This window comes from Brassica napus, chromosome A3, assembly GCF_020379485.1.
Source record: "Brassica napus cultivar Da-Ae chromosome A3, Da-Ae, whole genome shotgun sequence".
In the NCBI taxonomy this organism is placed as follows: Eukaryota; Viridiplantae; Streptophyta; class Magnoliopsida; order Brassicales; family Brassicaceae; genus Brassica; species Brassica napus.
The window spans coordinates 34,867,648-34,888,134 of NC_063436.1; the positions used below are offsets into that span (position 1 = coordinate 34,867,648).

The following is a 20,487-nucleotide window of genomic DNA, read 5'->3' on the forward strand; positions in this document are numbered from 1 at the left end:
ATTTTCGAAACGTGCGCACATGATACACAAGTTACAAAAGTGGCCCGTCTTCTCGTCTTTAAAACTCGACTCCTTCTCATTTTATTCTTCATGTTTTACACAGCAAAAAACCAGCAAATCTTTAAAGTAAGTCTAGAGAGTGTTTAATAGATTTTTAGTTCGTAGGGGCTGGTTCACGAGTGTCACGTGACAATTTACTAATGGTTTATTCTGGGACTCATATTCACTATGATCCATCGCACTTACGGATCAAATATAAAGATTTAAAGAAAGAAATATCATATTTCAACTCCATGGTCATGTTTATATGTTTTCTTATTCGTATTTCATTTATCGTTTCTTTAATATCGTATTCATTTAATCGTTTGTTTCAATTCGGCTTTTGCAATATCCATATGCACCATTTTGTTTCGGTATGTTATAGACATTCGAATTAACTGACCAATTCTTAATTCCATATTTGATTGAATAGTTTTTCTTCTGTTTTATATCTCTATGGAGTGTAGGGGGTAATCCTTAATTCTTAATTCCTTATAGCATTGAGCTAACCGATCAAAGTATTAGAATATGTGTTAGGTCAGCAAATAACTTCTCAAAATCATCTTTGCAGTTTGGACATAAGGTTCTGGCGGATGTACACGTACAATTACAACAATTCCTTTAAATTACTACTGTTAGATGAATGGAGAATTATCAGGTACTCCACAAGCTTTTGACAGGTAGAAAACACAAATCTTTGACAACTCCTTGATAAGACACGATTTGAAATGGCTATGTACGTATAGTATAGCGACATTTGTTTCGTGGCTTTTCGTGCTATTTTGATAATTTTAAATTATAATACAAATAGTCGACCAGCCAAAATAGGAAATAATTTACTACTAACAATAAGTACAAATGTAGCAGAAATAATTATAAATTTAGGAATGGGTTGAAAAATACAAACAAACATATGGTGGACAGTGACAAAGTTCAACTGTCATAATACGAAAATTTAATTTGGCCATCATTGGGTTTGCGTAATGGATCAGTACCATTTCCATAGATTGGTATAATCACCACCACCAGAACATTCTCAATTGGGGATATTTTCAATGAGCAAACATACAATGTGCTCTTTCAAGAACTCGGGGTTGGTGTAAGCGTCTGTATACCTATAAAAAACATCGATGACACGCGAAAGGTTAGAATTCTGATCAAGAAAGGCAAACGAAATGAGTGAGGCCTCATTAGCTCTTGGTTCAAGTCCTTCCAAGCATTTGAAACAATGTTCGTGATTACTTGAACGGCTCGTTCCTTAGAAACACAAAATTGCTTCATATAGCAGTCAATGCATGTCGCTACATGCTCCCTTTTGTGTTCAAACTGCAATTATAACATGTCAAATATATTCAATACTTTGGCAAACAAATGTTTTCAATGGACCATCCATGTCTAAATGAAAATTTTATTTGTGTGAACATTGATGACTTCCTCCAAGTCATTTTAACCCAATTTTAAGTATTTTGGACAAACCAATGTCTACGCAATCCATCCAATTTTTCTCCACGGACAAAATTGGGCTTAGCCATTTGATTACACTTCGTATATGACTATTTCCACGATTGGCCCATTATGTTTTGGACACGGATCACCCATTTGACATCCTACTTAAAATATATTTAGGAGATCAAAATCAGATGTTGGTGCTCACCTTGTAGCTGCTAATGTCATTTGTGAATCGACATATTATATCATAAGCTACCCTTATTTTAGGATGGGAGCTTAACCATTCAAAAGCATCAAGTTTCGTGAAATCTCCCATTCCCGCAAATGTCATGGCCATCATGGTATAGTATGCGGAAGACAAGATAGCATTCTCTTTATACTCGTCAAATTTGGCAGTGTAATCCTTTCTCAACCACTTCGCCTCTTGCATATATCCATTGGCTGTTGATTTCAACTGATAATGAAAATTCAGTTAGAGCTAAATATGCTTCAAAAGAGAAAAAAAACAATTAGAGTGCTCTTATTATTGAAGGTCTTAACTGATTTCTTAAAATGTGAGCCACAACCTGACTTTCCTTGCATCTCAAGCTCCTCCTCGAGTTTATCATAGAAATCTATTGTGACACGGTAAAGATGTTTCATGCTGTCAGGTATCCCCTTAGGGGCTTCCGGAAGCCACCTGTTAGGGCAACCCATGTTATAAGCCTGCCATCGAAAAATATAAAAATCTTTTATGTTTTTGTGAAATGAGTACTTTTCCAATGCATATGTGAAAAGCTCAAGTTCCTCTCCTGTGCCATACGCATCATACATATCATCAAGCGCTGTGAGTAAGATGACTAAACTAGCTAATGTAACTCGTGCTTGAGAATATTAAGGCTTAAAGTATGTTCCAAGTGTGCATAAGTACGCCTCGGCTACTCTATGTTTTGTGTACGTTATCTTAGATTCAAATTCCATTTCTTTGTGCCACCTGAAATGTAGTGAAGAAGGTCAAGTACATGCCAGTCTTGATGGCATTTTCATGAAACATTTTAATGGCCCTTTTTTTATGGGACCCCACTTTCAAATAAATACCAGTTATGGACAAATAGACGGGCCAGTCTAGAAAATTTTATTATTGGGTGCATAACTCATTAAAAAAACAAAGTTGAGAACGAACATGAGAAGTCGGGAGTACTCATGAAGGCTTTTTCTATTTTAGCTAGCTGAAAATTAAGAAATATACATACACAACTGTTAATATTGATACAATTATGGGTGCATGTGCCCCATTAATGTTGTACTGCTTTGGGCCCTGGTTAAAGCTGAGAATTAAAGAATTTCATTCATAATTTTTCGTTGTTTCACAAAAATTATAATTTTTGTTTCGATATAACTTTTAGCTTCTTTACCTACTTTGCCCATATTTATTATGATAATTACTACAAATAATAATTTTTAAAAATTAATTATGTATTAAAATAAACATTTTCGACATAGGCTATACTAAACTACGAAGATCTAGACTCCGAGAGCCAACTTTGTGGAATCGAATTATCATAAACCATATATAGCAGAAGACTGAGTCCGAGCACTTCATGTAAGCTTATCATACATTTTGTTCTTTGCTTTGGGGATATGTAAAATACTGAAGTGAGTGAAGAATTTCTTACTATGAAATTCTTCCAAATGCGTAGTATAATAAAGTTACTTTTGGTATTACAACTTAATTTTAATAGTGTGTAAGAATTTCATAATTACAATTTCGATGGAGCCAAGAGTATTTTTTATACTGTAATAGTGGGATAAAAAATAAGAGTTATAGAGAATATTGTTTCATATAATATTATAACTCAAATATTACATTTGGCTATATGATAACATATATAAATTTTCTTTTAAGTGTTTCAAAAAAAATCTTATGTTTCAAGAAAAAATGTTTGAAAAAATAAAAATAAAAAATTGCATTATGTAGTTAATGTACAAATTATATGATAAGTTATTAAAAAAAAATCAGTTTTTTTTGTTTATTTTAGATTTCTTTTAACATATTTATAATATGTAAATGGGAGTCAATAAAGTAGAATACTTAGGAAAAAAATTATAGAATAAACAATAATAAAATAAAACTAAATGTTGCATGTACGGTTAATTGATTCTCTCCTAAATAACTATGAATACAAAAAGAAGTCACTTTACGTACCTTTGATTAAACACTGACCGGAGTATATAATACAAAAAGAAGTCACTTTACGTACCTTTGATTAAACACTGACAGGAGTAAGTATATGAAAAATGATTAAAACTTTTTTCATCAAATTGATTTATACGAAAGCTGTAGTGAAAGTATTTATTTCGCTAAGCTATTAAGCCTATATAAATTTTGATCTTTATATATTTATTTTGAATAGAGCAACGATATCTCAGAGGTACGGCTTATATGTGTTGAGCAGCCGAGATAATTACCTTGTTACACAGGAAAGCTCTTGGCGATGCAGCATTTGCAGCAAACTAAAGTCAATCTTTGCATACTCAAGTAATGTTTCTATCAGCCGGTTTAGATCATGGTTCAATTGTATATATATTTAGTTGGTCAAGTCCGGTTTAGCTGATCTATATATATAGATGTAAATGATACATTGTAAGTTTAACGAGAAGGAATACAAAGATATTTTCATACGATTTCTACTATCTTTGATTCTCTCATATGGTATCAGAGCAATTATCGCTCGTTTTTCTCTGATTCTCTTCTCCGATCTCTATTTTCACCGTCGATTCGTGAAGATTCAGCTATATCTGAGCTCCGATTGCATTTTTTTCGTTCAAGATCATCGCTATCGGTGATTTCTTGTTGTGATTCGTGCGATTTTCTTGATCTCGGATTCGATCTTCATCATGGTGAAACAAGGAAGGAAGATGAGAACGCGTAACACGGTATCGGACTCGGAGACGCCAGCGAGGGGGACTCGATCGCTTAACTCAGACAACGGCGACGATGATCCGGATGTTGACGTCGCTCCACCTCACGTTGCTCCGATTCGTCGTGCTACTCAAGGATCGACATTCTCTGGTATACAATCCATCGATAATACTCACAGTCCTTATTTTTTGCATTCGGCTGATCATCCCGGCTTAGTTATTGCGACTCAGAAGTTAGATGGAACGAATTACAATAACTGGTACATTGCTATGAAGATGAGCTTAGATGCAAAGAACAAGATTGGATTTGTGGATGGATCGTTGATTAGGCCAGTAGATACTGATCCCCTGTTCAAGATTTGGAGTCGTTGTAACAGCATGGTCAAATCTTGGCTTCTCAACACTGTCAATAAGGAGATCTATGACAGTATATTGTACTATGAGGATGCGGTTGAGATGTGGAATGATTTGAACACAAGATTTCGAGTGAGCAATCTTCCTCGCAAGTATCAACTGGAACAGTCTATTGCGACACTTAAGCAAGGAAACATGGATCTTTCTGCGTATTACACCAAGAAGAAGACTCTTTGGGAACAACTATCCAACACAAAGATCACAACAGCCCGGAGATGCAGCTGTGATCATGTCAAGGAGCTCTTAGAAGAGGCAGAAACAAGCAGAATCATCCAGTTTCTTATGGGATTGAATGAGAATTTTGCAAACATTCGTGGTCAAATACTAAACATGAAACCTCGTCCGAGCTTGACAGAAATCTACAACATGTTGGATCAAGATGAAAGCCAAAGAATTGTTGGATCATCTCAGAGATTGAATCCTCCTCCAACAGCTTTTCAAGTTCAAGACTCGGCGGTTTCTGACTCGAATCAGATTTTGCTAGCTCAAGGTGGTTATCACAAGGTCAAGTGCTCGTATTGTTCTCGCATTGGTCATACTGTAGACAAGTGTTACAAGAAGCATGGCTATCCTCCAGGCATGTTCAAAGGGAGAAAGCCATCATCGGTTGCTTCTACTAACATGACTATGTCTCAGTCACCTATGAGTAATGAGAAGGACAAGGACGATGACGCTATGAGTGATCAAATGTCAAAGGATCAAATCCAATCGATGATCTCTTACTTGAGTTCTCAACTTCAATCGCAAAGTGTTACTTCCACAACTGATAAAGCCAGCGCCTCTATCTCTAACAATGCTCCTGTGGTTTCGCAGATCACGGGAAGCCTTTCAGGTAATTTCATCTCCCTATACAATCATTCCTATCATGACATGCTCATTTCATCTACTTCTAAAGAAACAGAAGTGTCTCTTAGAGCTTGGATAATAGACTCAGGAGCCACTCACCATGTTAGTCATGATAGGAACCTTTTCACTGATTACAAACCCTTAGACCACACATATGTTACTCTTCCAAATGGTTATACCGTTACTATAGAGGGTGTGGGTTGTATTCGTTTGACTGATTCTATAACTTTGTTTGATGTCTTGTACATTCCTGATTTCAAGTTTAATCTGATAAGTGTGAGTGTTCTAACCAAGACATTGAATTCTGAAGTTTCTTTTAATGCTACTGATTGTGTCATTCAGGAACTTACTCAGGCATTGATGATTGGTCAAGGTAGACAAGTGGGGAATTTATACCTTTTGGATGTTCAAAATAATAGTACTCATAAGTCTTTGTCTTTCAAAGGTATGTCGTCTGTTTTCACTGTTGTTGATTCCTTTACTTGGCATAAACGTTTAGGTCATCCAGCTCAGTCTAAAGTTGATACCCTATCTGATGTATTGTCCATTTCAAAAGCAAATAAAAATCATTCTGAATTGTGTCATGTTTGTCACTTAGCGAAACAGAAACACAAATCTTTTCCAATACGAAAGAACATGAGTAAAAATGCTTTTGAATTGTTGCATATAGATACTTGGGGTCCCTTTGCTGAACCAACTGTAGATGATTCTAGATATTTTTTGACCATTGTTGATGATTTCAGTAGAGCAACATGGGTGTTTTTGATGCGTGCTAAGTCTGACGTGATTAACATTTTCCCTGATTTCATTAAAATGGCTGAGAACCAGTATAATACGAAAGTGAAAGCTGTTAGGTCAGACAATGCAAATGAACTGAAATTTACTGAATTCTATGCTGCTCGTGGTATCATTTCTTATCACTCATGTCCTGAAACTCCTGAACAAAATTCTGTAGTAGAGAGAAAGCATCAACATATTTTAAATGTTGCTCGAGCCTTGTTGTTTCAGTCTCATGTCCCTTTAAAATTTTGGGGGGAATGTGTTTTAACTGCAGTTTTCCTGATAAATAGGTTACCTTCTCCTGTCCTCAACAATGCTACTCCTTTTGAAAGATTGACAAATAAGAAACCTGAATATGATGCTTTGAAAACCTTTGGTTGTTTGTGTTATGCTAGTACATCTCCTAAGGGTAGAAATAAATTTGATCCTAGAGCTAGGGCTTGTGTCTTTCTAGGTTATCCTTCAGGTTACAAAGGTTACAAGCTATTAGATATAGAGACACATTCTGTTTCTATTTCGAGGCATGTCATGTTTCATGAGGATATTTTTCCATTTGGCTCATCAACCCTTCGTGATGAAGTCAAATCCTTCTTTCCTCATCTTCATTCATCTGCTGAGCCTGATGTTTTGTTCTCTGAACAATCATCTTCTGATACACATCACTCTACTGATGTGGCATCATCTTCAGGATCACTTCCTTCTGGAAGTCGACCTGTTCGATCTAAGAAACAACCTTCAAACTTGAAAGATTTTCACTGTTATAATCTCTCTCCTGATCAATCTACTCCTTACCCCATTGCAAATTTCGTTTCATATACTTCTTTATCCGCTTCTTTTCATGCTTTTATAAATGCTATCACCAAAATAAAAGAACCTCAGAAGTATAAAGAGGCGTTGCTGGACAAGTTGTGGTGTGATGCAATGCGTGAGGAGATTGGATCTCAGGAACGAACAAAGACTTGGAGCATTGGTCCTTTACCACCCGGGAAGACACCTATTGGTTGTAAGTGGATAAATAAGGTGAAGTATAACCCTGATGGTACAGTGGAGAGATATAAAAGCAGATGTGTTGGTCAAGGTTATACACAAGAAGAGGGCGTGGATTATCAGGAAACATTCTCACCTGTTGCAAAATTATCCACGGTTCGAATTCTCATTGATATTGCTGCAAAGATGAAGTGGTCACTCACACAATTGGATATCTCTAATGCGTTTCTGAACGGAGATCTTGATGAAGAAATATACATGAAGCTTCCCCCTGGTTATGAAGAGTTAACAGGAGTCAAGTGTCCACCAAATTCTGTATGTCGACTTCACAAGTCCTTATATGGACTCAAACAAGCGTCGCGACAATGGTACTTGAAGCTTTCTAAAACTCTGTTGAATATGGGTTACAGGAAGTCTCATCATGATCATACGTTATTTGTCAAGAGCGTTGAAGGGAGATATGTTGCTGTGTTAGTGTATGTGGATGACATTCTAGTTGCCAGCAACAATGATGAAGCGGTGAAGCAGTTTATTAAGGAATTAGAGTCTCATTTCAAGCTTCGAAACCTTGGTGCTGCAAAATATTTTCTTGGATTGGAGATAGCAAGATCAGCACAAGGTATTTCTGTTTGTCAACGGAAATATACACTGGAGTTATTGGATGATGCAGGATTCCTTGGTTGCAAACCATCTTCTATACCTCTGGATCCTACTGTTAGGTTGTCAAGAGAGACGATCATACCTAAAGATGGTTCTAAGGTCATTCATGAGATGGGAGCGTTGATACCGGAACCTAAGGTGTATCGTAAGTTGATGGGAAGACTGATGTATCTTGCCATTACGCGTCCTGACATCACATATACGTTGACAAAGCTATGTCAATATTCATCACAGCCACGAGAAGCACACTTGCAAGCTGCTCATAAGCTCTTACGTTACCTTAAAGGAACGGTGGGACAGGGAATTTTCTATGCAGCTAATGGTTCGTTTGATCTTCGTGGTTTTGCGGATGCAGATTGGGGTGCGTGTCTTGATTCACGTAAGTCAATCACAGGCTATATGATGTTTTTGGGAGATTCTTTAGTCTCTTGGAGATCGAAGAAACAGAGGACTGTGTCTAGAAGTACAGCGGAAGCAGAGTTTCGTGCACTGGCTGATGCATCATGTGAAATTGAATGGGTCATTAGGATCATGGCGGATCTTCTACTACCTATACCGATGCCTGCACATCTCTACGGTGACAACACAGCCTCTCTGTACATTGCTAACAATTCTGTGTATCATGAAAGAACTAAACATGTGGAGTTGGATTGTTATACAATTCGAGAACGAATTGATATGGGGATGATCAAGACGATGCATGTACGAACGCATAATCAGCTTGCTGATGTACTGACGAAAGCGTTGTATCCAGCTCTGTTCAGAGACCTCATTTCCAAGATGGGAGTTATGGATTTGTACACACCTCCATCTTGAGGGGGGGTATCAGCCGGTTTAGATCATGGTTCAATTGTATATATATTTAGTTGGTCAAGTCCGGTTTAGCTGATCTATATATATAGATGTAAATGATACATTGTAAGTTTAACGAGAAGGAATACAAAGATATTTTCATACGATTTCTACTATCTTTGATTCTCTCATAGTTTCGTCACACTTCTCTTCCGCCTCGTAGTATGAGATATATTGCCTCGTTTCTATCCTAGAGATGCCTTTGTGAAATGGATGTTTTTGGGCGTTTGCGTATTGCGAGATGAGGGCTAGATCGAGAAGAAATTTCTTCTAAATGAGCCTTTGAGAAAGCGAGAACTTCATCAAGAGTGTCTTCTCTAGGAGTACTCCATTGTGGAGCTTCATATAAGCTTAACGGGCCCCTTGCATCTGCTGCTAAGTGTGCTTTGAACTTACCATCCTCGTCTTTGAACTTGTTTTCTTTTTTTTTCGTCTTTGAACTTGTTAAACACATCTTGAGACGTAAATATACAAAATTGCGTTACGTCAAATGCAAACAAATATTTTTTTTTCGTAACTGAAAATTGCGTTACCAGCAGAAAGTTTAAACCCGAATAGCCTAAAAACTTGGAAAACTTGTAATGATCCAAGTTCTGGCCCAGCAGACTCAGCACATCGAAGCCCAAAACCATTTTCAGAAGCCCAAGGTATTTTGTTATAAATACCCACCTTTCCACTTTGGTTTCTTAGAAACTTCATCAAAAAGAAAGAGTAGAGAGAGAATGAGCTAAGAGGAAGTGTGATTATTTTGTAGCCAGAGAGTCGCCGGAGCTCGTCGCCGGAGCAACCGTGTGCCGTGATCACGTTCAGCTCGCCACCACCGATAACCGCCCGAGGTAACGCCAGAAACCGCATGCCTTAAGTTTCAGTTTCGTTTCCGTTTAGTAAATCGCCCATAACATCCTAACCATTGATCATCTAGTGCATGCAAGACCACCATCGTGTTCCTCTCGTAAAGACAAAGCCGTAGCCACCGATCACGCCGCAATCGGAGTCCGGACGAGCCCTCACGCACCTACAGAAGATCGCCCTCCGCGCGCGCGTGAAACGCACGCGCTGCCGTCACCACCACCAGCTCGCCGGAGCCGCCGTGCCCGGCCACCGTCCGTCCGCCGCCGGGAAGCCGCCGTCACCGCCGTTAATTTTCCGGTAAGCCTCCGCCACCCTCCGCCATCGCCGCCGGTGACTCGCCGGCGACTCGCCAACTCGGCCGACTCGACCCGGTGAGCCAACTCGGTGACTCGGTCAACCGGTTGGTTTAACTGGTTTAAATTGATTTAGGGTTGGTTAGGTTAAACCGCCAGTTAAAATCAATTGGATTTCGGTTAGGATAAACCGGTTAGATAGATTAACTAATTAATTAATCAATTGATGGTTAAGGTAAACCGGATGGTCCAATTGGAATTGATTTCGGTTGAGTAAAACCGGTTGGTTTAAATCAATTCCAATCTGGTCAAGAGTTGACCGGCTTGGATCAGAGTTGACCGGATTGACCTTTAACCAGCGTGTTGACTTTTCCGTAAACCTTGACTAAACCCGTTTTAAATCGTCCGAAAACTGTTCTGACTCAGAATTTCGCCCTGATTTCAGATTTGGAATCTATTTGAGCAGCTGGAGTTCGTAGATACTACTTTTCTCTATTGCTAAGGTGAGGGTCTATTCCCGAACTTCTCGTACACGGCTTCGGACCTCGAATAAGTATAACTTATTTCTAATATGTTCCGCCTGTTTGAAATTGAGTCTGTCATTGCTTGTATAGTTATTAGGTTATTTGCTTAAACCGGAAATAGGGTGTTAGAGGATTGAACATTGATTGTTTCACTTAATGTAAATTCTTAGCTAGACTTGTTTTTGCCGGGTACAGAGACGGACTTCTGTATGCCGGATTGTATGGGGGTTACAGCCTACTTTAGTCGACCGGTTGAGCTGTAGCCTGGTGTGTGTCGAAAAATCGTCTACGGGCGGTGTCTGAGCACTATCTCGAGCTGTGTTATGTTTTTGGCCTGTTAGTGGGCAGCGAGTGCGCGCCTCGCTAGAATCATTGCTTGTTGCTTGGGTACTTTAGGTGCCGTGTTTGACATGTATTAGAATTAAATTATATTTATTCGGAGTGCTATGTCCGGGTCCACGGACTTCGGAGTAGCATCCCATACCTCATTGGGCGATTCCCCTGTCGCTCACCCCTCACTCTCCCCCTTTCAGGTGAGACCGACGAGCAGGAGTGATTATCGCTTTTATCGCTTTTATCTTTATCGGGCCTTTAGGCCTTTGGACTTTTATCGTTTATGTTATTTTCTATTTCAGACTTTCGGTTTATGTTGTATTTTATATTTTGGATGTTATCGATGTTGGGTCTTTAGGTCTTATGGTATCATATTTACTTTTATATTATGATATGAAGATTATTATTATTTCAGTATTTATTAGTATGTTATTTTTCGCATTTATATTAATTCGAGGAAGCCGGGTGTTACAATTTTTGGTATCAGAGCGGGGTTCCGTCCTGGCTCCGACCCGGGATGGCGATTTTTGGAGACTCGGTTTTATTCGGTTTAAACGTTTTTAGACAATTTCAAAATATTTTCGGGGATTTGGAAATTTTGAAAATAAAAATAAATAGCACATTTCCGTTCGATATCACTTCTCCTTAAATGTTGGTATCCAAAGTTTAGCGTAAGTTAACTTTTCGCTTTCCTTTCAGATGCCGCCAAGGAGAAGAACCACCCGTGCCCATACCGCCAGAGCTGTTAGAGACGATGTAGATGAGCATGAGCAGCCCGCAGTTCTGCCACCCGCGCCTCCACCGGTTGATCAGGATGTATTGAGACAGATGGTTCAGGATGCCGATAGACAGGCCGCTCAGGAGGAAGTTCAGCGGATTTCCCATGAGGCAGCCAGGCAGGCCGCTCAGGAGGCCGCCCGAGTAGCTGCTCAGGAGGTTGCTCGTCATATGGCTGCAGTTCAGCAGGCTCCTCAGGTTCAGGTGCAGCAGGGTCAGCAGATTCGGGTTCAGCAAGTTCCACCGGTTCAGGTCCAGCAGGATCAGTAGATTCCCGCTCAGCATGATCATCAGGATCCCGTTCAGCAGGTCCCCCTTCCTCAGGTTCCACTGCAGCAGGGTCCAGCTCAGCAGTTTGCTCATGGTGCTTAGGATCTACCGCCACCACCACCGCGACCTCATGTTTACCCGGTTTATGATGAGAGGTTCTACAGGCTGACGTGTCAGATGAGGAACATGGATATGGAGCATTTTAGTGGGACATTGGATGCTGTAGCTGCACATGATTGGAAGTTAGCCTTGCAGCGGAAGCTGGAGATTATTGAGTGTCCACCAGAGTTGTCGCTCAGATTGACTATGCAGTACCTTCGTGGGGATGCTCTTATATGGTGGGAGGGAATACGATTGAGTCATTCTAATACGTCCCTAGATTGCTTCTCTGGATAGTATGGGATAGATCCTTGCTAGAACGAATCAAAGACTCAAGCTCTACAAGGTTGTGGATCGATTGGTGACACAAGAGGCTGCGGAAAGGCTCCTTGATACTCCTAAGTGACTAGATCGGATATGACACACCGAGATAGACACTCTTGGGTTGTTGGATATTACACACCAACAAGAACACTCAACAACTCGCGAACAAGCAGTAGAGAGAATAAAGAAAGGTTTATGATAAAAGAATAATTGATTATTGATAAGGGGTTCAAAGTACACTTATATAAGAGAAGTTGGAACAGATTCCAAGCTTCTCGAAAACTATCAAGAGAGTAAAGGCACACGGCTCTCTTGGAAATGGAAACAAGTGACAAGTTTGAAAACAAAAGCATGAAATGAAAAACATAATATATCATAAGGTTGATCCGGGATAAGGTTGGATCGAGATCATCAACTAAAAGATTTGAGAAGCAAATCTATGGCCTCGTTAAAAACCTATCTTTGGAAAACCCATTGGGACAAAACCAAAGATAGGGAAAAAGAGCACGCATAGATTGCTTGCTTAGTTGATGATCAGCTTGATGGTGAAGTAGCTTGAATGGTGATAAGTGTGTCTTGGTTGATCAAGCTTCTACCAAGACATTCCTCTTGCTTCCATGACATCTTAACCAATCCTCCAATAACTTGCGTGAGCTTCCTTGATCTTGATCGAGTCATAGGTCCTTTAGGTAAGGATAGAACATCTCCATCAGTTGGCTTATCCAGATCCTCATCATCTCCATTAGCTAGTTGGTCCATGATCACATCATCCCCTCCCTCTTGAAAAGGATTTGTCCTCAAATCTGGCTCATCTGCAACAAAAGGGATCAAGTCAGTAACATTGAAGCTATCACTTATGTCGTACTTACCTTGCAGATCAAGTTTGTAGGCATTGTCATTGATCCTCTTGGTGACTTCAAAAGGGCCATCAATCCTCGGCATTAGCTTAGACTTCCTCTCTTTTGGAAACCTCTCTTTCCTCAAGTGAACCTATACTTGATCTCCAACTTCAAAGATCATCTCACGCCTTCCTTTGTTAGCTTGTTTGGTGTATTGCTTAGTTTTCTCTTCTAGATTGCGCTTAGCTTGCTCATGAATCTGCTGCACCATCTCAGCTTTCTTTTTCCCATCCATACTAACTCTTTCACACTCAGGTAAAGGTATTAGATCCAAAGGTGAGATGGGATTGAACCCATAAACAATTTCAAAAGGAGAAAACTTAGAAGCAGAATGCATAGCATGATTGTATGCAAATTCACAATGAGGTAAGTAATCTTCCCATGATTTCAAGTTCTTTTTGATGAATGCACGCAGGAGAGTCCCTAGGGTTCTATTAACTACTTCAGTCTGTCCATCAGTTTGTGGATGACAAGTAGTAGAAAACAATAGCTTAGTTCCTAGTTTAGACCACAATGTTTTCCAAAAGTAGCTAAGGAATTTAGTGTCTCTATCTGAAACTATAGTCTTAGGCATTCCATGCAAACGTACAACTTCTTTAAAGAACAAATTAGCTACATGTAATGCATCATCAGTTTTATTGCAAGCTATGAAATGTGCCATTTTAGAGAATCTATCAACAACCACAAAGATAGAATCCTTTCCAGTCCTAGTTCTAGGCAAACCCATAACAAAATCCATAGATATATCATTCCAAGGATGAGTAGGGATAGGCAAAGGAGTATACAAACCGTGAGGTTGAACTTTAGACTTTGCAAGCTTGCAAGTTGTGCACCTTCCACAGATTCTCTCCACATCTCTTTTCATATGCGGCCAATAGAAGTGATCCTGCAGAACTTTAAGGGTTTTTGCTATACCAAAATGACCCATCAAGCTTCCTCCATGGGATTCCCTGACAAATAGATCTCTCAAAGAGCAAATAGGCACACATAAACGATTGTCATAGAATAAGAATCCATCATGCCTAAAATAATGTCCTGAAGCATACTTAGCACATGATTTATAAGCTTCTTGAAAGTCAGGATCAGATTCATACATTTCTTTAATCTGCTCAAAGCCTAGCAACTTAGCATCAAGAGTAGTTAAGAGGACATACCTTCGGGATAGTGCATCAGCAACTATATTTTCCTTACCTTGTTTGTATTTGATCACATACGGGAAGGTTTCAATGAATTCTACCCATCTAGCATGTCTCTTGCTGAGCTTACTTTGTCCTTTGAGATACTTGAGAGATTCATGGTCGGTGTGAATGACAAACTCCTTTGGCCAGAGATAATGCTGCCAAGTCTGTAGAGCTCTCACCAAGGCGTAGAGTTCTTTGTCATAAGTGGCATAGTTGAGAGTAGCTCCACTGAGTTTCTCACTGAAGTAAGCAATAGGTCTTTTATCCTGCATAAACACAGCACCAATTCCAATTCCTGAGGCATCACATTCTATTTCAAATGTTTTAGAAAAATCAGGAAGTATGAGAAGAGGAGATTGAGTAAGCTTCTCTTTAAGGAGTTGGAATGCGGCTTCTTGAACTTCTCCCCACTTGAATCCTACATCCTTCTTGATTATCTCAGTTAGGGGAGCTGCTAGAGTGCTGAAATCCTTCACAAAGCGCCTATAGAAACCTGCCAGTCCATGAAAACTCCTTACTTCTCCCACTGTAGTTGGACTCGGCCACTCTTGTATTGCTTTGATCTTTTCCTGATCCACCTTTACACCATCTGCACTTACAACAAAACCTAGAAAGACCAAGTTATCTGTGCAAAAAGTGCACTTCTTTAGATTGGCATATAGCTTTTCCTTTCTCAAAACATCCAAAACAGCCCTAAGATGTTCTATATGATCTTCTAAGCATTTGCTGTAAACTAATATATCATCAAAGTACACAACAACAAAGATGCCTATGAAAGACCTAAGAATATGATTCATCAGTCTCATGAATGTACTAGGCGCATTGGTTAATCCAAATGGCATAACTAACCATTCATACAAGCCATGTTTAGTTTTAAAAGCAGTTTTCCACTCATCTCCTTCTTTCATCCTAATCTGATGATATCCACTTTTCAAGTCTATCTTAGAAAAGATGCAAGAACCATGTAACTCATCAAGCATATCATCTAATCTAGGAATAGGGTGGCGATACTTCACTGTTATGTTTTTGATTGCTCTACAATCAACACACATGCGCCAGCTCCCATCTTTCTTTGGCACAAGGAGCACTGGAACTGCACAAGGACTCAAACTCTCTCGGATATGACCCTTCTTCATCAGCTCCTCTACTTGTTTTTGCAATTCTTTAGTTTCAACTGGATTGGTCCTGTATGCTGGACGGTTGGGCAGTGTAGAACCAGGTACAAAGTCTATTTGGTGCTCAATCCCACGCACTGGAGGCAATCCAATGGGGCTATCATCTGGAAACACATCTGCATATTCCTGTAAAAGAGAGACTAGTTCACTCGGATGATCCGGCGTGTGATCAGTAACAGTTAGTAGAGTCTCTTTAAACATCAGCAATATAATAGAATTTTGAGAGTAGAGAATTCTTTTAATATCTTCCGGTTTGGCATAGAGGATGTGATGCTTGTTATGATCAGGTTTGAGATCAATCTCTTTCTCTTTCTTTTTCTGAAGCTGGAGTTGATCTTCATGAACCTCTTTAGGAGATAAAGGCACCAGCACAGTCTTCTTTCCGTTGAATTCAAATGAGTGTTTGTTGGTGAAGCCATCATGACTCACATGTCTATCATACTGCCAGGGTCTTCCAAGGAGTATATGACTGGCTTCCATTGGCAACACATCACATAAGACTTCATCTTCATATCTACCAATGGCTATAGGAACCAGTACTTGAGTAGAAACTCTCATCTCGCCCTCTTCATTGAGCCACTGCAATCTGTAGGGTCTTGGGTGTTTCTGAATTTTCAAACCCAATTTCTTCACCATTGTCTCACTAGCTACATTGACACAACTTCCTCCATCTATAATGAGACTGCACACCTTTCCCTGAACCATACACCTTGTGTAGAATAGATTCTCTCGCTGCTCAAGCTCTCCATTCTTGGCTTGCAAGTTCAAGAGCCTTCTTGTCACCAACAACCTTCCTTTCACGGGTTCTACTTCACTTTCTTCTTCAGACTCCTCATGATCAGACCCAAACTTCTCTTCCTCTGATTCATACTCTCCATTCTCAAGAAGAATCATAACCTTTTTGTTGGTGCACTCATTGGCATAATGGCCACGCCCTTGACATTTGAAACACTTAACATCTCTAGTTCTTGAACTAGTGATTTCAGCTTTGCCTTTGTCTTTGCTGTATGTGCTGCTCGGCTTAGTCTCTTCTTTCTGCTGAGGCTTGCTATCCTTTAGATAGGATGTTTTCTCCTCCTTAGAGTGGTGGAACTTAGAAGATCCATAGCTGCGTGAGTTACCCTTCCTCTTGAGCTGCTGCTCCACTAGAATAGCTTTGTGCAACATCTTTTCTATTTCCACATAGTGTTGCATCTCCACATGGTCTTGTATCTCACGGTTAAGTCCTCCAAGAAACCTTGCCATAGTAGCTTCTCTATCCTCCAAGATACTAGCTCTTAACATCAGCAACTCCATGTCTTGATAGTATTCTTCAACAGTTCGTGTTCCTTGGGTAAGTCTTCGCAGCTTTTGATGTAGATCGCGGTGATAATGGCTTGGAACAAACCGTTTGCGCATGAGTGACTTCATTTCGTGCCATGAATCAACCGGATTCTCTTGGTTAAGCCGTCTAGTAGTTACAAGCTGATCCCACCAACTCAATGCATAATCATAGAATTCAGTTGCTGCAATCTTGATCCTTTTGGCATTGGAGTAGTGTTGGCAATTGAAGACAAGCTCAATCTTCTTTTCCCATTCCAAATAGGCATCTGGATCAACCTTGCCATGGAAGGATGGAATCTTAAGCTTAAGTCCAGAAAGCTTGTCTTTGCGTGACCCCCTTCCATCATGTTCACGCCTCGATCTTCCTCTGCTCAGTTCAGAAGAAGAACTACTGCGCTCAGTTGGGTTGTGCTCAGTTCTATGGCGCGAGTAGTAGTTGTCGGTCCCTTGTGAACCCGCATGCTCTTGCCGTACTGGAGTAGGCCGGTTTCTTCTAGACTCATTGCTATGTCCCTGGCCAGTAGCTTGCCTCAACTCTTATCTCATCTCCTCATGTAATTCCTTCATGCTAGCCTTGAGCATATCAGCCATTGTAGAGATCATGGTCTGATTCATTTGCTCGGTCATTTTCTCTCTCAGCATCTTGTTCTTCCTTACTAGCTCGGCTTCTTCTTCTGATTCTTTCCCCATTGGTACCTAGAATCAATAACAACACTCAACCAGTAAATAATTCCAATAAACTGATCGTAATCAGTAGATGATCAAGAGATTTTAAACTGAAAATAACTGGCGGTAAAAGAAAACTTGATTAACAAGCAAAAGAGGATTCAAATCGACAACTTGAAAATCACAATAGAAACGAGATCAGGGTAGGTTCGTTGATCAGATTTCGACAACACACAAGTAGATCTAGTTGTTATAGGTGATTTAAAACATATCACACGATCAATTAGATTCACACAAAAGATCAAATCGAGAATATGAATCGATAACAATCGGATCTAAAAGCGCGAAACCTAGATCTATCAATCCAAAACTTCTTAACAATTTGATCGACACAAAACGATTAGATCACACAATCAAACAACCATAGTTTACAGATCAATCAATGGATATTGCGAATCAAAGAACAGATCAGTTGAAACAAAACGGATCGATCTAAAACTGATCAAGAAGATGAACAGGTTAAATCGAAACAAAAGAGAAACGAGTACTTCCCTAACCAGAGATGCTCTGATACCACATAATACGTCCCTAGATTGCTTCTCTGGATAGTATGGGATAGATCCTTGCTAGAACGAATCAAAGACTCAAGCTCTACAAGGTTGTGGATCGATTGGTGACACAAGAGGCTGCGGAAAGGCTCCTTGATACTCCTAAGTGACTAGATCGGATATGACACACCGAGATAGACACTCTTGGGTTGTTGGATATTACACACCAACAAGAACACTCAACAACTCGCGAACAAGCAGTAGAGAGAACAAAGAAAGGTTTATGATAAAAGAATAATTGATTATTGATAAGGGGTTCAAAGTACACTTATATAAGAGAAGTTGGAACAGATTCCAAGCTTCTCGAAAACTATCAAGAGAGTAAAGGCACATGGCTCTCTTGGAAATAGAAACAAGTGACAAGTTTGAAAACAAAAGCATGAAATGAAAAACATAATATATCATAAGGTTGATCCGGGATAAGGTTGGATCGAGATCATCAACTAAGAGATTTGAGAAGCAAATCTATGGCCTCGTTAAAAACCTATCTTTGGAAAACCCATTAGGACAAAACCAAAGATAGGGAAAAAGAGCACGCATAGATTGCTTGCTTAGTTGATGATCAGCTTGATGGTGAAGTAGCTTGAATGGTGATAAGTGTGTCTTGGTTGATCAAGCTTCTACCAAGACATTCCTCTTGCTTCCATGACATCTTAACCAATCCTCCAATAACTTGCGTGAGCTTCCTTGATCTTGATCGAGTCATAGGTCCTTTAGGTAAGGATAGAACATCTCCATCAGTTGGCTTATCCAGATCCTCATCATCTCCATTAGCTAGTTGGTCCATGATCACATCACATTCTGGGCCAGAGAGGCTTACCTTTGCTGACTTCATTCGAGAGTTTGATAGGAAATACTTTCCGAAGGAAGCTATGGATAGAAATAAATGTGAGTTCGAGCATGTAAGCCAGGGAGAGATGTCTGTCATGGAGTATGAGGTTGTGTTCAACCAACTTCGCAGATTTGCTGGAGTGGGCATTTCAGAGGAAGACTTGATCAGGAAGTTTTTGAGTGGGATGCGAGTGGAGATTCGCAACAGGTGTCGCGTAGTCACTTACCACCGATTGGGAGATTTGGTGGAGAAAGCTTCGGAGCAAGAGGCAGGTTTGGCAGAGGAGAAGAAACTTGCTAAAGCAGTTCATGTTAAGTCTGGAAAAGCTCCAGAGTCCCAGAGGAGAGGAGGGGACCAGTCGGGATTACCGAGATGTCCACATTGCCATCGCAGTCACAGTGGACAGTGTATGAGGTGTCTTACTCTCGGTAAGATGGGACACACTGCGAGGTATTGTTGGGTTAAGCCATTGGATACACCACCAGTCAGCAGATTGCCGCACCAGCAGCACCAGCAGTGGCGCAGGTTTGCTTTGGCTGTGGTCAGCCAGGTCATATCGTCAGAGATTGTCCGAGGAGGGGCAATGCGGCACTTCCACCACCACCGAAGCGTCTAGCCATCCCTCCACGAGTGTTTGCAGTTGGAGATCCTCAGGGAGCTAAACCGATAGCAGGTATGAGACTTTTCCATACTTGTTTGTGTTTGAATATTTTGGTTCGCGTTTTTCATGTGTAGTTAGTAAAAATCTCGTGTAGGATCAGTTTTGGTTGGAGGAGAGTTAGCTTATTCCTTATTCGACACGGGAGCCTCTCATAGTTTTGTGAGTCCGCGCTTAGTCCAGTCTTTGTCTTTTCGGGGTGTCTTCGAACCGAAGGCTAAGCAGATTCAGACTGCCGGCACAGAGAAGTTGGGAGCAGTTGGCATTCATCACAATGTACCAGTTATTCTTGGAGGAGTTGAGTTGCTCGGAGATTTGACGGAGTTGGAAATGAGCTTCTACGATGTTATACTTGGGATGGATTGGTTGTCGCGACATCGAGTAGTCTTGGAGTAGTCTTGGATTGTCCGAAGGCAAGAGTTAATATCCCTAGAGAAGAAGGAAAGATCATTTGCGAGGGCATTCAGACACACCGGGAAATTCCTATCGTCTCCATGTTGCGTGCAGAGGAATTTTTGGAGGGTGGAGCAGAGGGAATTTTGGCAACCATTTCGATGGTTAAGGAGGACGGTCAGCAGCTGTATGATATTCTAGTGGTCGCCGAGTATGAGGATATTTTTGAGGGTTTAAAAGGGCCACCACCAGCTAGAGCAGACGTTCTTACGATTGAAGTAGAGCCAGGAGCAGCACCAGTTTCACGAGCTCCATACCGTCTCGCACCAACTGAGATGGCAGATTTAAAGAA

At 40.2% G+C, this 20,487-nt stretch overlaps 3 protein-coding genes across 3 annotated transcripts; 1 reads left to right on the top strand and 2 right to left on the bottom strand.

The window, feature by feature from the left end:
• Positions 1 to 864: 864 nt before the first annotated feature.
• LOC106377670 (alpha-humulene/(-)-(E)-beta-caryophyllene synthase-like) lies at positions 865 to 10,201 on the bottom strand. The gene is made up of 4 exons (XM_048777233.1): positions 9,067 to 10,201; positions 3,937 to 4,016; positions 2,029 to 2,167; positions 865 to 1,942 (listed from the first exon to the last, which is right to left on the bottom strand). The coding sequence occupies exons 2-4, from the start codon at positions 3,969 to 3,971 to the stop codon at positions 1,676 to 1,678; spliced, it is 441 nt and encodes a 146-aa protein (XP_048633190.1). The 5' UTR covers positions 3,972 to 4,016; positions 9,067 to 10,201; the 3' UTR covers positions 865 to 1,675.
• A 1,474-nt stretch (positions 10,202 to 11,675) lies between these two features.
• Positions 11,676 to 12,340, bottom strand: LOC125607261 (proteoglycan 4-like). Its single transcript, XM_048777160.1, has 2 exons — positions 12,293 to 12,340; positions 11,676 to 12,104 (listed from the first exon to the last, which is right to left on the bottom strand). The coding sequence occupies exons 1-2, from the start codon at positions 12,338 to 12,340 to the stop codon at positions 11,676 to 11,678; spliced, it is 477 nt and encodes a 158-aa protein (XP_048633117.1).
• A 6,697-nt stretch (positions 12,341 to 19,037) lies between these two features.
• LOC111201461 lies at positions 19,038 to 20,138 on the top strand. Its single transcript, XM_022693449.1, has 3 exons — positions 19,038 to 19,534; positions 19,648 to 19,757; positions 19,840 to 20,138. The coding sequence occupies exons 1-3, from the start codon at positions 19,038 to 19,040 to the stop codon at positions 20,136 to 20,138; spliced, it is 906 nt and encodes a 301-aa protein (XP_022549170.1).
• The last annotated feature ends 349 nt before the right edge of the window (positions 20,139 to 20,487 follow it).